The 17,232-nt window shown below is 37.2% G+C and overlaps 1 protein-coding gene across 2 annotated transcripts in view; it reads right to left on the bottom strand.

Moving 5' to 3' along the window:
- Window positions 1-17,232, bottom strand: part of Ctnna2 (catenin alpha 2) — a 1,034,505-nt gene that overhangs the window by 16,049 nt on the left and 1,001,224 nt on the right. Inside the window, exon 18 of one of the 2 annotated variants that reach the window (XM_051202772.1) lies at window positions 7,677-7,820. The exons of the other annotated variant lie outside the window; for it this stretch is intronic. Within the exon in view, the coding sequence (XP_051058729.1) occupies window positions 7,677-7,820 (144 nt within the window). The remainder of the gene's footprint in view (window positions 1-7,676; window positions 7,821-17,232) is intronic. 2 annotated transcript variants of the gene reach the window in all.

The raw sequence follows: 17,232 nt of genomic DNA, 5'->3' as shown, positions 1-17,232 counted from the left end.
AGACAGGAAATGCATAACAGTATTACCAAAAATCAGTAAAATAAAAAAAAAAAGTACAGAGTTTCTGTAGAAAAGAAGCTTGAAACCAATGAATTGGAAAACTTATTGGAAGAAAAATATTACTTTAAAAGGACAGCCACAGTGAGCCCAGGGAAAAAGACAAACATTAAAGAGATGCAAGTTGGTTTTAGCATGGGAAAGATGCTGCATCATACTACAATTAATGTTGACATGAAAATTTCAAGGCAAACTTTTGTTCTTGGATTTCCTGTGAATCTAGCCTTGACAAAGTTAAATCATCTACATATGTATTACAAGTCTTAAGGTCCTCTTATTTTTTTCCCAAGAGATGAGATCATTAGCCTAATGTACTAGATATTATTGAAAAAGTAATATTTTAAGGAAGGAACATAGCCTATCACTTTTCTGTTTCCCTTTCTTCTTAAAAATATATTTATCTGTTCCCAACTTATCAAGATTTCAAAGTGGACAGAATGAACAAAGTGCTATGATAATACCATTGTTTTCACAGTACTTTAAAAATCAAATTACCTGTATCAGAGCATTGAGGATAGAAATTTGCAAGTTCCTACATGTCGTGAGCACAATGGAATTGTTTTAAACTCCTTTTTTATACAAAGTAATGCATTTAAGCCATTTAAACACTTAATTGTCTTTGGGAACAGGGAGTTCTGGATCTGTAAGCTGGGGAGATCTGTTACAACTAGGAAGGAGATCAAGTGATTGGGTAAACAACAATCCCAATGAGTCCTTAATAGTCTTGCTTTTAGCAAAGTACAGCTCCACATCCCGGTGCCAGCCTAACACCAAGGGATAGAGAGTGAATCTTTAAGCACGGCATCTGTCAACTTCTGCCCTTCCAAAGAGGAGTACAAAAGGCTTGAGCTCAAAGGGTGTGTATATTGTGAGCCTAAGGTCAAGATGGCAACTAGTTCTATAGTGCTCTTCCAGAGGCAATTTTGTTGACGAGTGATGAGTGATGAGTGGTCGCTGTAGACATGTAGTGGAGAGAGTTCAGATATGGTGTTAAACACTTTCCACGGGCAAACCACAACAACCCTCCCAGAGAAGGGTTACTTGGATTACTATGGACTTGGTGAATTAGAAAAAGTAAGAGTCTTTCTATTTGGGGGTCTTAAACTGCCTTTATATCCTAGGAGGGTGTCACCTTAGTCCATGTTTTTGTCCCTTCTCATCTTCCTAGAGTCCAAATCCATCTGTATCAGGAAACTTTAGGAAATGGATACTAATCCATATTTGTTTTCAAACTTCACTTTCAGAATGGTAGACCCAAAAAACATGAGCATCTCCCACTTTGATAGCTAATTGTTGCTTCTATATTCTCAACTGTAAAAATCAATACTTTCCTCCTTTGTCCCAGTCATTGCTTTCCCTGATTTTATTCATCTCCTCTGCCTGTGATTCCTCTAAACTTCCAATGATACACTGTCTCTATGAGGCAGTTGCTCTGCTCTCTGAATGTCCACAGGTTTTACTGGGGCAGACACAGTGAAAGTGAACAAGAGGGTATCTATGACATCAAAAAAAGCTGTAGCATCTCTTTGGAGGAATAAAAGTGGGGCATCTCTAAAGTGCCCCTTCTTCCTGCTTTTGAACACATCTCTAGAGTTCTGCACAGACTGACGGATGTAGGGTAACAGCTGTTATCCATGAAGGGAAAATATAGACGAAATCTAACACTTCTAATTGATTGTTGATTCAAACATATAGTTATGCAACTAATATTTTTAATACAGACCATCTAGGTCACATTTCAGGAGCATGAGCACATGAATGTTTTTCCTGCATTATTTTATTTTTTCAAAGACTTTCACTTAAAGTCATCAAACAACTCTGTCAATACCACTCTAGAAACAAATACTTCTCTGAGTTTTTCTTTCCTCTCTATTTCTTCTCACATTCTCTTCTTCCCTCCCCATTTCAACACACCCACATAAATACAAATCTCTTTCACAAATTTGGAGCTATAGAGCTATTTAGTTTTGTTCTTCCCTAACGTCTCATATCAGAACATGACAAACAAAATACACAAAGCCACCTCTCGGGTCTTTACAGACCCAAACTCTCCCTTTCTCCCTTTAAGTTCATCATTTACTGATTCCTTAGATTTACTAACCATCGTTTTTTATAACATTTTTTCTCATGTGTATTCAAGGTGTAAATGAACTATTTGATGAATGGTTTTCCATTATTGCTTCAATATGAATGTGAAATGTCCCCCTCAGGCTCATGAATCGGTGGCTTAGCTGCCAGCAGTTAATTTTTAGGAAATAATTAGAATCCTAAGCACACTAACCTAATTAGGGGATTGATCCTTGGATGGGTTCATAACATGATGGCATTACTGGGAAGTGACCAACAGTAGGAAGACAGGCCTAATTAGGAGAAAGCCCCAGGGGGCTTGTCAAAAAGCTATCTCCTAAGGTAAGCAGCCTTCGCTACATGCTTCCATTGCCATTATCTTCTGCCTCAACCTGGCTTAGATATAGAGTCAAGTGACCATGACTCAACAACCAGAAAGATTGAGCAAAACAGTAAGTTCAACCCTTAAATTGTTTTTTTTTTCCCCCCAAGGCATATTAGGAACAGCTATGAAAACCTAACCAATAAAGTTACCTTTAACTCTCTAAATCTCTCTAATTTCTTAACTCCTAAAATCTTCAAATTTTCCTTCAGAAACTTTTTCCAAGAACAGAAAGATGAGTCAGTTTGTTGCTTTGCAGATTTTGAAACAGAGGTGTGAAAGTGAATCACCTGGTGTGTGTTAAGAAGTTGGTAGTTAATTAGATATTCCAAGATCCTACTCTCTATCATCTTTATTCAAAACATCTGCAGTTTAGCCCAGGTTCTACATTTCCTTAGCCTCCTTCTAACTCTATGCTGAGTTTTCCATGCAAATATTCTGGTCATTAAAAAGGAAAAGAGAACACTGACTGAATAACAGAAGTAAGAAGGCAAACACTTTCTACCCTTTTCTGATTTTCAGACCCAATCGGTTTAAAATGTACATATACATGAACAGTATGATTTTTCTGGTTTTCTCCTTAGAGTATACTCTCCCTGGAAAACTCTTCTTCCATGACAGTTCTATGTCTGTAAAGATACATGTATGTGTGTAAATTATGCAGAAAGATAGACATGATATGATGCTTTCTTTTGGCTATTTTCCCTTTCTACATACACATTCAAATTAACTTGCATTATATTTTATATTTCTTACAGGAAGATTATTGTAACATATCAATGTTACTTGTTTTAGACATCTATCTTCCATGATAATTTCATCTGTGTATCTATACTACATCAAACAATACACATCATATTATATATTTAGTATGTGTTACTTTATAGATACGGTTATTTCTAGAATTCTCTAGAAGTATGCTTGCTCCAACCTAGGGAGAAAGAGATCATTGTCAACATTCTTTTTGAACAAGCAGTTCTAATATCACTGCCCTCCTTTGTGATCTATAATGTCTCTGAAAAATAATTCAAGTTTCATTTTGAACTTCATATTGAATAATTAACTCTAACAGAAATTTTTCTCATTTGGAAAACTGGTTTTGATCACTAAACTTCAGTGTTCTTACGTAGTCAAGTTTAGCCTGGGGGGGGGGGGATGATTTCCTGAGATAATAAAATCTAAAAGGTAATTTTGATGTCACATTAAGAAACTAAAAAGCATTTCACAGAATGGTGTGAGCCAAATCCTTATTTAGTTACAAAGCCCTGAGAATCTGGGAATGGGGATAGGCTGCAGGGTAGTTATATTCATGGAAATCAAGTCCGTTAGGTCAAAATAGTAACTTGGATGGATTTAGATGATAAGAAAGTGAGGCAGAGCACACACTACAAATCCTCACTTAGTCTATACCACAGAGACTTAGAATAGCTTTTGTTTGTCAGTACGTATAAACCAGACCTAAATCAGTAAAGTCTTCCAAGTATATCAGGAAAAAGACTTACATAATAATATAGTTTTACTTAGTGCTTAAGCTTTATCAGCTGTGTCTTTTCTAGGGCAGAGAATGTGACATGATTCTTGCTTCATATATAGAATGGTTCTCTTTGCCTTCCAAAGCCATCCTTATGACACAGATTCTCTTGGCTGTTCGACATTTCCATCACCAGCTAACACTTCTAAGCCTGCCCAGTATGTCTTCATAAAAATGTTCCCTTTCCATTGTCACCAGAGAACCAGTTAGCCTTGAGGCTAGTCCCTTTCCCTTCAACTTTCTTCCACTGACGTGGCTAGGCACGGCCCCATGACATTCTGTGTAACCTAGAAAATGGCTATCCTGCTTTATGTTCATTGAAAACAGCCACAGTCCTTTCACTTGTGGGCTTCTTAATTTCTCTGAAGAAGTGAAGTGTGTTGTAAACAAAACATATGATTAAGTCAGAAAGGACTCAGGAAAAGTATAAGACCATCAGTATTGACTTGAACTTTGATATAAAACACACCGGAATACAGGATAGCCTCGGGCCCACTAACATTGCTGGGATTGTGAATACATACATTCTTATCTGGCATCCTCGTGTACAAAAACACAAATACATAGAAACGCAAACACCAATACTACTACATATGGCCAATACTTAATAGTTGTACCAATGCTACTGAAGCTAATCGCCTCAACTTCTCACAGAGTCGTTTCATAACATTTGATTCTGAGTTTGTTGTTCCCACATAAACAAGTTTACAGTCTAAAGGTAATTCCTGAGATAGCAAATTGGAGATATTTTATATCACATTAGGAAATGAAGATACTTATACTGAATAATCTAAACTAGGCACTTAGATTAGAAGATCATAGGGATGTTTATTAAATAAGTTACTCAAGCACTTATTCTGTTAATCTCGAAGTTGTCACTTGGTGTTTAGAGTTCCCAGGAGCTGCACATTCCTCAAGTTCTGAATGTACCACCCTTTATCTCCTATATAGCTCAAAGCTTACCAGCTACCAGTTCTCTATTCATCAGTACTTATCCACAACATGTGGGTGTCCCTAAAATACTGCATATGTAACTTTGAACTTGTAAGTTTATAGTGCATTTAGTACATATGTGTATTGTGATGCAAAAAAATCCTAACCATAGAAACATGAAAGTATGAGAACTAAGTGGGTTATAGAGAACAAGTTAATCAAATGGTGGTTACATGCCAAAGAACATGGACTACTCAACTATAGTATTAACCAAAAACAGTACACTAGATGGACGATATATTTTAAAAATCTATTTTTGAATGAACTTTTTTTAAGGATTCAATATACGTGCAACATAAAAACTGTATTTTTTTTTTCAACTCTCCTTTTTTAAACCCTTGTTTAAGGTACCATTTTTTTTACAACATCATAACACACAGAATTTTGGAGTCTATATACATGAGGCTACATCCTTTATAGAGCATACACCTACTTCATAGATAAGAAAAGCAGATGCCCAAAAAGTGCAAATCACTGACTTTGGGCAAACCTAATCAGTCAGTGACTGGAAGAGGGACAGTATATCAATTACAGATCTTTGTCAAATACAACGGCTGTTACAATCCACCATCTCCTTTAGAGTATATGTGTGCATTTCTAAATTATAATTTTAATACATACAAAATACGTAAAAAAAAAAAAAAAAAAAAACCACTGAACACCACTATAGATGGAACATGCACATGGAAACCAACAAGTGCATGCATGACACATTCCATGGTAGACTCTCTGAGTTTGCACAAGCGTACAACACAGCCACTCTCAACTCACGAAGTTTAAAGATGATTGTGTTCCAAGAGTTTGGAAAACATTGCCATTTCTTACCTGGCAGCTGTGTGGGGGTTGATAAAAGACATTAACAACTTGAGCTATGAGTAGACATCACATTTATTTTCTAGCACTGAAAAATTGCTCCTACCTGGGATCTGGGGGGTATAATGCATCTAATGAGAGGTAGATAAGAGATTTGATGGGGATAACCAAACATGAAGACTTTAGTATTCTCGTGTACATGGCAACATTAGCTTGGGATGCTGGTGATTACCACTCAAAATCTTCGTGTTGGCTAGCATGGTCCTATTTTTCTTTACTAGGTTCAAAAGGTCTAAACCGGTAGTCAGTTTTTAGACTATGTATCTAAGGGAGAAATTGATTCTAGAAACACCACCCCTGCAGGTCCCAAATTCCCAGTACCACCAGTGCTTACTAAAATATAAAGTTCTACAAATCTGGCATAAGAACTACACATTCAGAATAAATCAGAGAACAGAGAAACTGTGGAGTTGTGGATATGGATGAGTGGTAAAGTTCTTCCTGAGCATACCAAAAGCCCTGGGGTCAATCCCTACCACAGCTTTAAGCTTGGTGTGAAGTGTACATCTATAATCCCAGCACTCAGGAGATGGGGGATAAGAAATTCAAGATTATTCTCAGCTATATACTGACCTTGAGGTCACCCTGAGATATATGAGACCGTGTTTCAATAAAAAACAGCAACAAAATAACAACAACAAAAAAGATCTCCAATGAAACTGGCCCAAGTTTTCACCATCAATATGCTCGAGTAAATGCCTAATTAAGGCTATATACTTTGAAAACCATAAATCATAGCCTCTTTCAATATTTTTATACTCCATACCTAAATGTGTTCATCTCTTTCCAAGAGGGCCTCGTTCTCAATTCAATTAACAAAAAAAAAAAGAAAGAAAGAAAGAAAGAAAGAAAAAGAAAGGAAGGAAGGAAAAGAGAGAAGCCCATCCTAGTCTTCCACATCCCCTAAAAGGTGAACTGCATTCATGATCCCCTTTTTCCCTCTCAGGCACAGCTTCCAGCTGCAGCATTTTAATAATTACTCAGGAAAGAACAAGGGAAGAAGCCAAGAGAAAGGCTCACCCTGCTTCATCTTTTCTCTCTAAGCAGTAAAGCATATAAAGAGCTAATCAGCAACAGAAACTCAAAGAACAGCAGCTTTCCACACATATTAACCACCAAGTGACCCAATAAAAATAGTATTACAACACTCAACAGCAACAAAAAACATACAAAAAAATGTAGTATCTTTGCTTGTGAGACTAAACTTGCAAAAGTGGTGACTTTTTTTTTTTTCTTTTTTGTTGAAAATGTCAATTCTGTCATGGCATTAAGAAGTTTTCTCTTTTTTTAACCTAAATCAAGCATGTTGAAAACAGTTCCTTTTCCTTTTTACCCCCATGATTTTAGAAGTGCTGAGAATGTCTCAGGGCCAATGGCAATAAAGGACATTCCATGGTCCTGCATTTCTCTTTAAAGACAAATAATCAGCATATCCTCTTGACTAGCATTCTTCAGGGGAGGACCCAGAGACTGCCTGACAGATGACCACATGTTGCACCTTTTCAGTCCCAATGGGAATAAAGACCGAAATGCAATGGTAAAACCATGTGCGCTTCTCAAGTTTGGATACCAGTGGAAGTTTATCCCTGCTCAGATTCCTAACCCTTCTTACAAACAAATAGGGCCTTGGGCCAAAGTTGATCAGGAAAAGAGTGTTTCAGCTTGCTTGTGCTCATTTGCCTGGAATTCTAGCACATCCCCACCCACACCCACTCTTCAGAATTAATTATTACAACAAAAGATATTATTAGATTATAAAGCGAAGTTACTTACCATGGAGGAGTCACGGCTTCCACTCCCGATCGGAGCTCCCTCAGCACAGGTTGGGAGGTGGGTAGAAAGTTGACTAGCCCTGCCCCCATCTATGACATCACAATCTACCTCATAAAAGGTAGTGAAATTGCTCTGAACTCCTGTCTGATTTCCGAGAGATACAGAAAAGAGAAAGTGAGAGAGAGAGCAAGAGAAAAAAAAAAATCCCGTATCCTACTTGGGAGGGAACTGGGGAAGTGGAAGAGGGAACAGGGAATTACCTAGGAGAAAGAGGTTATGAAGGAATTAGGTGTTGAAAGAGATATGTGCAGCTTTCTTGACATTAAGCAGCCAGTCATTCAGATTCCTCTTTAGGTATCCAACAGATAAAGGGACCGTCTCCGAGAAGGATGAAGAAGCACCCTCTCATGCCCAGCACACTATCATGGATAGTTATATGGGCTCAAAAGGAATGACTCCTCTATTAAAATCATTGAACATTGCCAAGAGAGAAAGCAAGGGCTAGCTGTTACTCTAAAGCCTGGAACAAAATGTGGGGGTTCCAGGTGCCTTGCTTGGAGGTTCCAGTGTCCTGCTATGTGAGCTTGGTAATGGTCTTGACCTCCATACATAACCCAGCATGTGGTAAAAAAAAAAAGGGGGGGGAACTTACCTCATTCATTGGGGAGCATTCATTGTTGTAACTGCAAATTTTTACTATTGATTTTGGAACCCAAGGGGGGTTGTGTGAAAGGCATGATTGAAAAGATAAGCCAATAACCAATGCCTATTTCTACCTTGAAAATTCTGAAATAGTCTCAATATAGGCTATTCTGAAAATCTTGCTGTTTTTTTGTTTTGGATTTTGGTTTTTTGTTTTGATTTTTAGAAAATGTTTTCCATAGTTACAAATTATACTATGTATCTTCACTAGCCTGTAAAGGCCATTTTCAAAACTCTAGGAAAATCAAGATAATATAGTTCCCCAAACCCCTGTACTTTCATACGGAGAAAGTCAAGTTTATATGACCCAGAAGCTAACTGCCTGACCAAACATTGTTGGAATAGTCAACTCCAGTCTTACAGGCAAAACTGTAATGTCTGAGTCCAGTTTTATCTCAGTGACCATGCAGCAATGTATAAGGAACTATGATGGTTCTTTCCATGTGATGGCTTAGAAATATAAAAATGTGAAATGCTCCAAGTTATGGAGTGGGAACTGTGGTTAGGAAAATAATTGGTACCAAAGAGCAGTTCCTGTTTCATATAGAAGCCAGAGCTGTGTCTGTCTAATGCAGTGTTTCTCAACCTGTGGGTCATGACCCTTTTATGGGTTGCATATCAGATATCCTGCATATCAACTATTTATACTATGATTCATAACTAGAAAAATTACAGTTATGAAATACCAACAAAATTTTCTGGTGGGGGATTACTACCACATGAACTGTATGTATTAAAGGGTCTCAGCATTAGGCAAGCTGAGAACCACTGGTCTAGTGGGTTAGATGAAAAATAAAACCAGCAGAAAATATGTTAGCAAAGAGTAGTATTCCAGATAATACCTTTTGCATTGCCAAAGCCCGTTTGCATGTGCAGATTAAAATAGGTAATAAGTGTGTGATTCTTTGATTCCTAAATCAGTGTAGTTCAATTTCTAATTCTATTGTCATTTACCAAGTATATGAGTACTACAATAATTTCAATATAAAATTATGCAAAACTGGCAGATTTAGGAGCAGTTTGGGACACAGAAGTTACTCAATTCAAATTAATGATAGAATTAGCAACATGACTCCCATCTTCAACTTCAAAATAAAATTTGGAGACATTTAAAGAATGTCTCTGATTCAAGATGAAACCAAAGAAAAAAACATCTAGTGTGGATGCAGAAGGTCCGTATCTCACATTTGACAGTCTGCCTGAGTTAGAGAAAGCAAGGGTACTCTACATGGATTTTCCTTGCTATATTTCCATTTCATATAATTGTATGCATAAATTCATATTCAGCATACCATAGCATTTACTCATGAGATCTTGAAGTGAATGACCCTATCAAATTTCACTTCCAGATTTTACATATTGAGTCATTGATTAGTTGGCTTATCTTAGCTATTTGTAATAATTTGTAATGTGCCATTGGTTTTTAATAATGAGCATTGCTGGATTTTTCACTTGTAGAGAATACACTAGTCAATTATGGCTACTATTTTCAAAGCTGGTTCTGAAATCTTAAGAGCTTCACTTGTTTCAAAAAATTAAAGTCATAAAGATTAATGATGCAATTGCACATATTCCAATACACATCTTTAGATTTTTGACTACCCAGTAAAGAAGTTATACTTCTACACCATTACAATAAAAGAACACAAATTGAGTAGTTTATAAATCTGGAAATAGAACATATTGAAGTTGGACTATAATCATAATTATTTCTTGCAGTCTGCCTATTGATAATTGGGAAATGGAAAACAACTTCAGGAACCCAATGCAAAACTAGGCTGCATCAAAAAAGATGCACAATAATACACTGTGCTGAAATTTCAGGTGAATTTGGTGTGTCTGGTTGTGAAAATGCCTCTAGTGATGATGTTAGTTAAAACAATGTAACTTGCTTTGATGCAGGATGCAACCCAAGGGTCTAGCCCCTTGACAATGTTCACACAATCTGTTTGACTTCAACTAATAGTATGCTTCATGCATTTGCCATCATGATATTAAAAATGGATGAGGAATCTCTTCAGTGTAAGACACAAAATAATTTTAAGATGTAAGACAGAAGTTTCTATAATTATAGTTATAATGTTCATCTGACCTAGCACATATAGGATGACTTTTAATTTCTTTGCATTAATGAATCCAATTTAATTTCTAATACAGAAGATTGAAAAGAGACCACAGGAATGATAGGGGTACATTAAAGGAATGATCTGCAGATGCCCTTATAAACTAATTGAACATGAATAAGATGACCAGGCCAGGGCCACACAACTTGAGCACAGTGCTATTATTGAAGAAAAGTATCTTGAGAGAAGTCTCAGTAAACAACCACAGGGGCATGCTTGAATCAGAAGTTCCTTGGTAAAGGCGTACTTGTTTGGCTTGTTTGTTTTACGGTACTATCTTATGTATAACAATAAGAGCAGAAAAGAGTAGATACTTCTTTAAAAAATGACCCTGACTGGAACCTTTCCAAGACGATCACTCTTAGGTGTAAATTAGATTTGTCAGAGAAAGTGGATGAATGAGGTCAAGACATAGGTCATAGAGGTGTGACAGTACATCTAGCCCCAGTTCCAGTCAACTTCATTATCAGCAAGGCATCTGCATAGATGAAGGTATTTGGAGAAAAGTAATAAAACGAGATATAGCATTGATGAAGAGAGGAAAGATTAACAGTCTAAATTAAGAAAGCTTGCCTTCTAGAAAATAGGATGAAGATGGAGGATTTAAAATACATTTGTCTAAAAGGAAAGTTGACTGTTCAAGACTAGGATGAGATGATGCGTTCTGAAGCAGTTCCGGGAATCTGAAATAAGAAAACTCCATATTGCCCATCCAGAAGCCTTTCCTATTTATAAGATACATGGACCATAATGTGTCACATATTTCTCTTCTGAGGGCTGTGATCAAAGCCGTATTTCATTTAAATTAGGCTGGAGAAAGCACTTGATGAAATCACCTATAGGTAAAGAATGTAGGCAACAGCAAGTAACACTTTTGTTTTCAGAATTCAGTGAATTAAGGGAACAGTAAAGACACAAAGGTAGCCATCAGAAAGGACCCTTCCATTCTAGCAGAAAATCCCAAACATCCCAATAAGCTGAGAAACTACATAGAAAAAGAGATGGGAAATATAGTCTAATAAATCACAATAGGAAGAAAATACCCTCCATGGTAATTGTTTGCAAGTAGAGACTAAAAAGCTAAGAATGACTTTTTCAACTCCTACAGAACACTGTGTCTTCACATAGTAAAAGTGTGAAAGAATCAATGGATGCTGAACTCAAGGAATCAGAAACTATCTGGTGGGGATGAGAAATCGATGCATGTCTTTGAATTCTTGACTGTTAGTTTGTCGTTGGAAATTAGTAATACCTCAACACATATTCTCTCATAGCCATCCCATCTACACACTCCTATATTTCACTAACAGCAGTCACACTGGTCATCAGAACCTATGAAATCTTCCAGCCAAAATGATGCATTCCAGTGGTACTCTCTATTCCAAATCATGAGAACTTTTGAACAAACACTGATCCTCCTTAGAAGAACCCTCTTTTCTGAACTTTATCAGACAGAGCACTGAACAGGGCCCATCCAGTCAGCTTTGCTGTATTCCTGGGCATTTAGGGTAATGCAAAATTATACACAAAAGCCAACAACAGAATCTCCAGAGCATCTATAGTGAATGGTTTAATATTGAGTCTCCTTGTTTTATCTATTTAACATATCAACTATTTGAATTTTATCTGTTTCCGTCACTATCCTTCCTTCAGCCCAGAAGCTTTGCTGTGGGCAAATCAGAGTGTAAATGAGGGGAAACGCTACCATAGATTAGCAAACGAAGTATTGATTAGTGTCTTAAGTAATTCTTGCTAACACTGATGAATCCTACAATACAGGGAAACCAGAAAGCAGGGATTGTATATTTATGTACTTTATTCACTGAATGATTTGACCTCTCAAAATTATTTGATTATGGTTAGGGAGCAAGCACATATGAAACTCCTCTTATAGTTTCAAAAGGTTTCTTTTACAATGCTTATCTAATCATTACTTTAAACATTACTTTTTTAATGCTAGACACCAAAGACCAAGGCCCCAAGGTTGCTAAGCAAATGCCCTACCACTAAGCTAAATCCTCAAGCCCTATTTGAAAGTATTACTTTAAATATTTATAATAATGAAGATCTTGGAATAGAACTTTAAAGAGCTATCACATGTGAAAAAGTGCTCAGGACTAGAATATTCCTTGCATTGATACTTTATAGGGCAATGCTATTTCCATAAGTTTGTCTAGATTACAGATACTGCAAGATATGGCCAGTTATCTCCCCCCACCCCAATTATTTAACCCCATGTATACAATATCTAAGTTTTTAAAAGGTTTTATTGTTAATTGGCTGCCAAATAATTCTCAGAATATCAAGTGAAATCTAAAGTATTCATTGATCATAGATTAAGGTGTTAATTATTTGCTTTTCTTTTAATTAGAGACTCTTCATGACTTGATATGCGTTAAAGACTCAACGGAATATGTGGTGATACTGAGAATTCTGGAACCAATACATCCTATTTAAAACCATTAACTCTTTCTAATTTTATAAGAAACAGGGCCTTTGTAAAAATTACTTTTAATTGTCAACTTGATATCATCAAGAATCATCTGGGAGATGGACCTTTGGTCATGCCCCTGGGGGATTTTCTTGATTTTGTTAACTGACGTAGCAACACCCAATAGAATGAAATATGGGACCATTTCCAAGGCAGAGTAATCAGCATGGCATAACTGGAAAAGTTGAGCAGTATCATACATTTGTCCTCTCTGCTTTCCTAGTATTGAGTACATTGTGATCAGCTTATTCAAGCTCCCATTGCCTTGATTTTCCCAACATGTAATTGTGGTCTGTGATGTAATAAATCTTTTCAACTTAAATTGCTTTCTGTCAACAGAAAATGAAACTAATACAGTTCTCAAACGAAACTAAAATTAGCTCATCAGCCCTGTACAAGTTTAGGTGATGCCACCAAATGGATCTGGTGAGATCAAATATAGCTTAATCATAAACATGTCCAGATAAAATGGGTCATTAACTTGGCTCATGTTCTGGCCTTCCCACAGAGTGTGCCTTTTTTTTTTTTTTTCAAACGAGTACATTGAAATATAGTTCTTTTCTATATATAAAATAATTCAGGACTGCCACCTCCACTGGTTTTACTCTTATCAGTGAATAATTTCTTTCAATAGACATACAATGGTTTGAATGAAACATATCCCTAATAGCACTTGAATGCTTTGTCCACGGTTGGAAGCACTGCTTGGAGAATTTATGGAGCCTTCAGTAAGCAGAACTTTGTTAGAGTTAGTACATTAGTGGTGGAGGCTTTGAGGATTTGTCACCTCATCCCATTTCCTATTCTTTCTTCCCACTTTCTGCTGCTATGCTTTCCTCAATATTATAGACTCCCTCCCTCGTGTTGCTTCAGGTCATGGTATTTTATTACAGCAGCAAAGAAGCAAATGAGAAAATAATATAGAACTAAGCCTATTGGTAAGTTGAGAGCCCCTATCACAGGATATATATATATATATATATATATATATATATATATATATATATATATGCCTCTTTGTATACTGCACCAGTGTCCCATCATCCTTAGCAAAGGGCTGTTTAGATATCAGCTAACTGACATCCTAGATCCCTATAACACCTAACATCTAAGAATAATTTTTACTTTTTACTTTTATATTAAAATTTTGATTCCCTAGTTCTTCAAAAATATGAGCTTGAACGTTATATGCCATGTTTATACTCTTGAGAGGAGTAACTTTTACTGAAAAAAAAAAACAATTAACAGTTATTTGTCCTATAGAATTTGTTAAAAAAAAAAGTCAGTACCCTGAATGTGCTGGTATTACTATGAGTATAAAATAGAACGAGCGATCAAAATGTAAGTACATGTTGAAGTTTTGCCATCCCAATAGATTGGAGGTGAGGGTTTAGGGAGAAAATCTACATCATGTGGCAACTCACCTTACCAATAAAGTGTGTACTAAGAATGGTTTCCATTTTGGAGTTGATAAATACCTAATTGATTTTCCTACTGCTGTACAGTACACAATCCCCAATACAGACTTATTATCTGGAATTTATGTCATCTTACTATAAACTGAGGCCATTTATAGATCAAGGGAGGTAGCTTCTTTAAGCCTGAATACTTAATGACCCACTGGCTAGAAGATCAGAATAAAATTCCTCCGAATTGCTGTGAATTTCTTAAATGTATCTCCTTTTGTTCCAAAGAAACACAGAAATGTGCTCTAACTCCATGTGGGAATAGCTAGCAATTTAGATTCCCCCATTACTGCTATGATTTGATCATGGGAGATAATCAACAATCGACTATAGCAAAATCGAAAGATATTTTAAAAACTCCAAAAAAGGAGAGGCTTAAAGTGTAAGTCTGAACAGTTAGATGTAATGGTGGTTTCCCAGACTATTTCATCCTGTTACAAAATATGAAGACTTACATATGTTTTTCAAGAGATGATGTCACCCTTATCAACTAGACATATACACACATATATATGACATTGCACATTTTCTTTTTTATATGTTACTTTAGATCAGATCATGTATACCAGACATTGCACTCTTGCTTTATTTTTTATTTTTTTCTATATTTATATGCTATTGTCAGGATGAATTTGAAATTTATTTGTTTACAGTATTTTATAGAATGTTATTCATCAGTCACCATGAATATTCATCTTCACTTTATATCTGAATTTGATAAATGCATAAGGTAAAATATGTACAATTAGAATGCCTTCCATCTGGACCAGTGAGATGATCAGCCAGTAAACATGCTTGTCACACAGATCTGATGAACTGAGTTCGATCCCCAGAACCCACTTAAAGGTTGAAGGATGGAACTGACTCACAAAATTGACCTCTGACCTCCATACAATTGCTGTGGCATACACACATACACCACCATTCCAAACACAGTAATGAATAACATGCAGTTCTTTCCTTATTCTCTGTAACTATAGATGAGTGGACCCCTCAGACCTCATCTGAGAAGTTTCTTTGTGCAGTGGATTGTGGTTAGCACAGAATCTCACAACTGATAAAACGGCAGAGAAAAACTATCAGTGAGTGTTCAGCCACATAGGAGGCAAGTGTGTCATCACTTTCCCTCGAGGCTGAGAGGCCACCTAGGAAGTGAAACTGTGTCTTATGGACATGGAGGGACCATTGCACTCCTGAACTCAGGTGCTATGGCTACGTGTACAATCCCTGCACAGGATCAAGTCAGTCAGCATCCCAGCACAGAGGTGCAAGCCCCTCAAGAGCATCACCTTTAACTAAGTAGCTACTGATACGCCATGGCTTATGAGAGAGGGAGAATTGGCCTTTAAGGGAGTTCTGGTAGATTACCTACAATCCAGTGAATGGCCCCACACACATACATTTACATGTAGCACAAGGTGGTCTCAATGGGCTCCTATGAAGATAGGCAGACAGACGGACAGACTTGGAAGGAAGGGAGGGAGGGAGGAAGGGAAAGAGGGAGAGAGGAAGAAAGGGAGGGAGGAAGGGAGGGAGGGAGGAAGGAAGAAAAGGACAGGATAGAGAGTCTGGGGAGATGGCTCAACAATTAAGAGCACTTGTTTGCATTAAAGTTCCCAGCACCCATATGGTGGCTCAAAATTGTAACTTCAGTTCTAGTGGATAGGATACTGTATTTTAGCCTCTACAAGAAGTACATAGACACACATGCAGACACTCACATGTATATATAAAATATAAATCTTCAAAACAAGTTTTTTTTTTTCAAGAGAACAAAAGGTCAGAAAGGAGTGGGGAGGTCAAGGTTAGGTCTGGAGCTGCTTAGGAGAGGGTTTGGTGAATACAATCAAAATATATTCTGTAAAGTTCTAAAATGAATAATGCTACATTTTTAAAGTTCAGACAATTATTTTATTATGACATGGTCCACTCAATCAACTAAGCAGGGTTCAATGAGCTCATAGAGACTGACACCGCAAGCTAAGGGGCCTTTATGTGTCTGTACCAGGTCCTCTTTGTATATACTTCATGGCTGTCAGCTTGGTGGTTTTGTGGGACTCCTAACAGTGGGAGTCAGTATATCTCTGAATCTTTTGCTTGCTCTTGAGACTCTTTTTCCTCCTGTTGGATTGCTTTCACCTTGTTCTATTAGACCCTGTTTTGTCCTGTTTGGCTGTCATCTCTAGAAGCCTGCTCTTTTCAGAGAGGGAGTGGGCCTGGGGCTTGAGGGAGGTGGGAGGAGCTAGAGGGAGGTGGAGCTAGAGGGAGGTGGGAGGAGCTAGGTTGGGGTGTAATATATGAAGAATTCATTTTAATTAAAATAACAAATAATCAAAGTAACATTTACATTTTTTAAAAAACTTTGGCTCTGGGGCCTGAAGAGTCAGCAAGCTGATGAACTGGCTCCCTTGTAAGCATAAAGACCTGAGATCTAGCTCCAGCACCATGTGAAAAGCCCATCACTGTGGCTTGTGCCTGGAACACAGCACCAGAGGACGCAGAGACAAGTGGATCTCTGAAGCTCGTTGGTGGGCCATCCAGACAAGCCAAATCAATGGGCTTCAGTTTGCCTGGAAGACGCTTTCTCACAGAACAAGGGTGGAGAGTGCCAGAGAAAAGAGAGCCCATGCTGGTCTTTCTTCACATGCATGTGCACAAATGTGGATGGATACCCACTTGTGCACTTGCACAGCTCTAACAGATACATACACCACTATACACACAGCCACTTAAAGGAGACAAAAGTACACTTTGGCTCAAGTTTCCTCCCATGA

Source organism: Phodopus roborovskii, unplaced genomic scaffold (genome assembly GCF_943737965.1).
Source record: "Phodopus roborovskii unplaced genomic scaffold, PHOROB, whole genome shotgun sequence".
In the NCBI taxonomy this organism is placed as follows: domain Eukaryota; kingdom Metazoa; phylum Chordata; class Mammalia; order Rodentia; family Cricetidae; genus Phodopus; species Phodopus roborovskii.
Note: the sequence above shows the minus strand (reverse complement) of the source record. Positions and strands in the feature narration are given on the sequence as shown.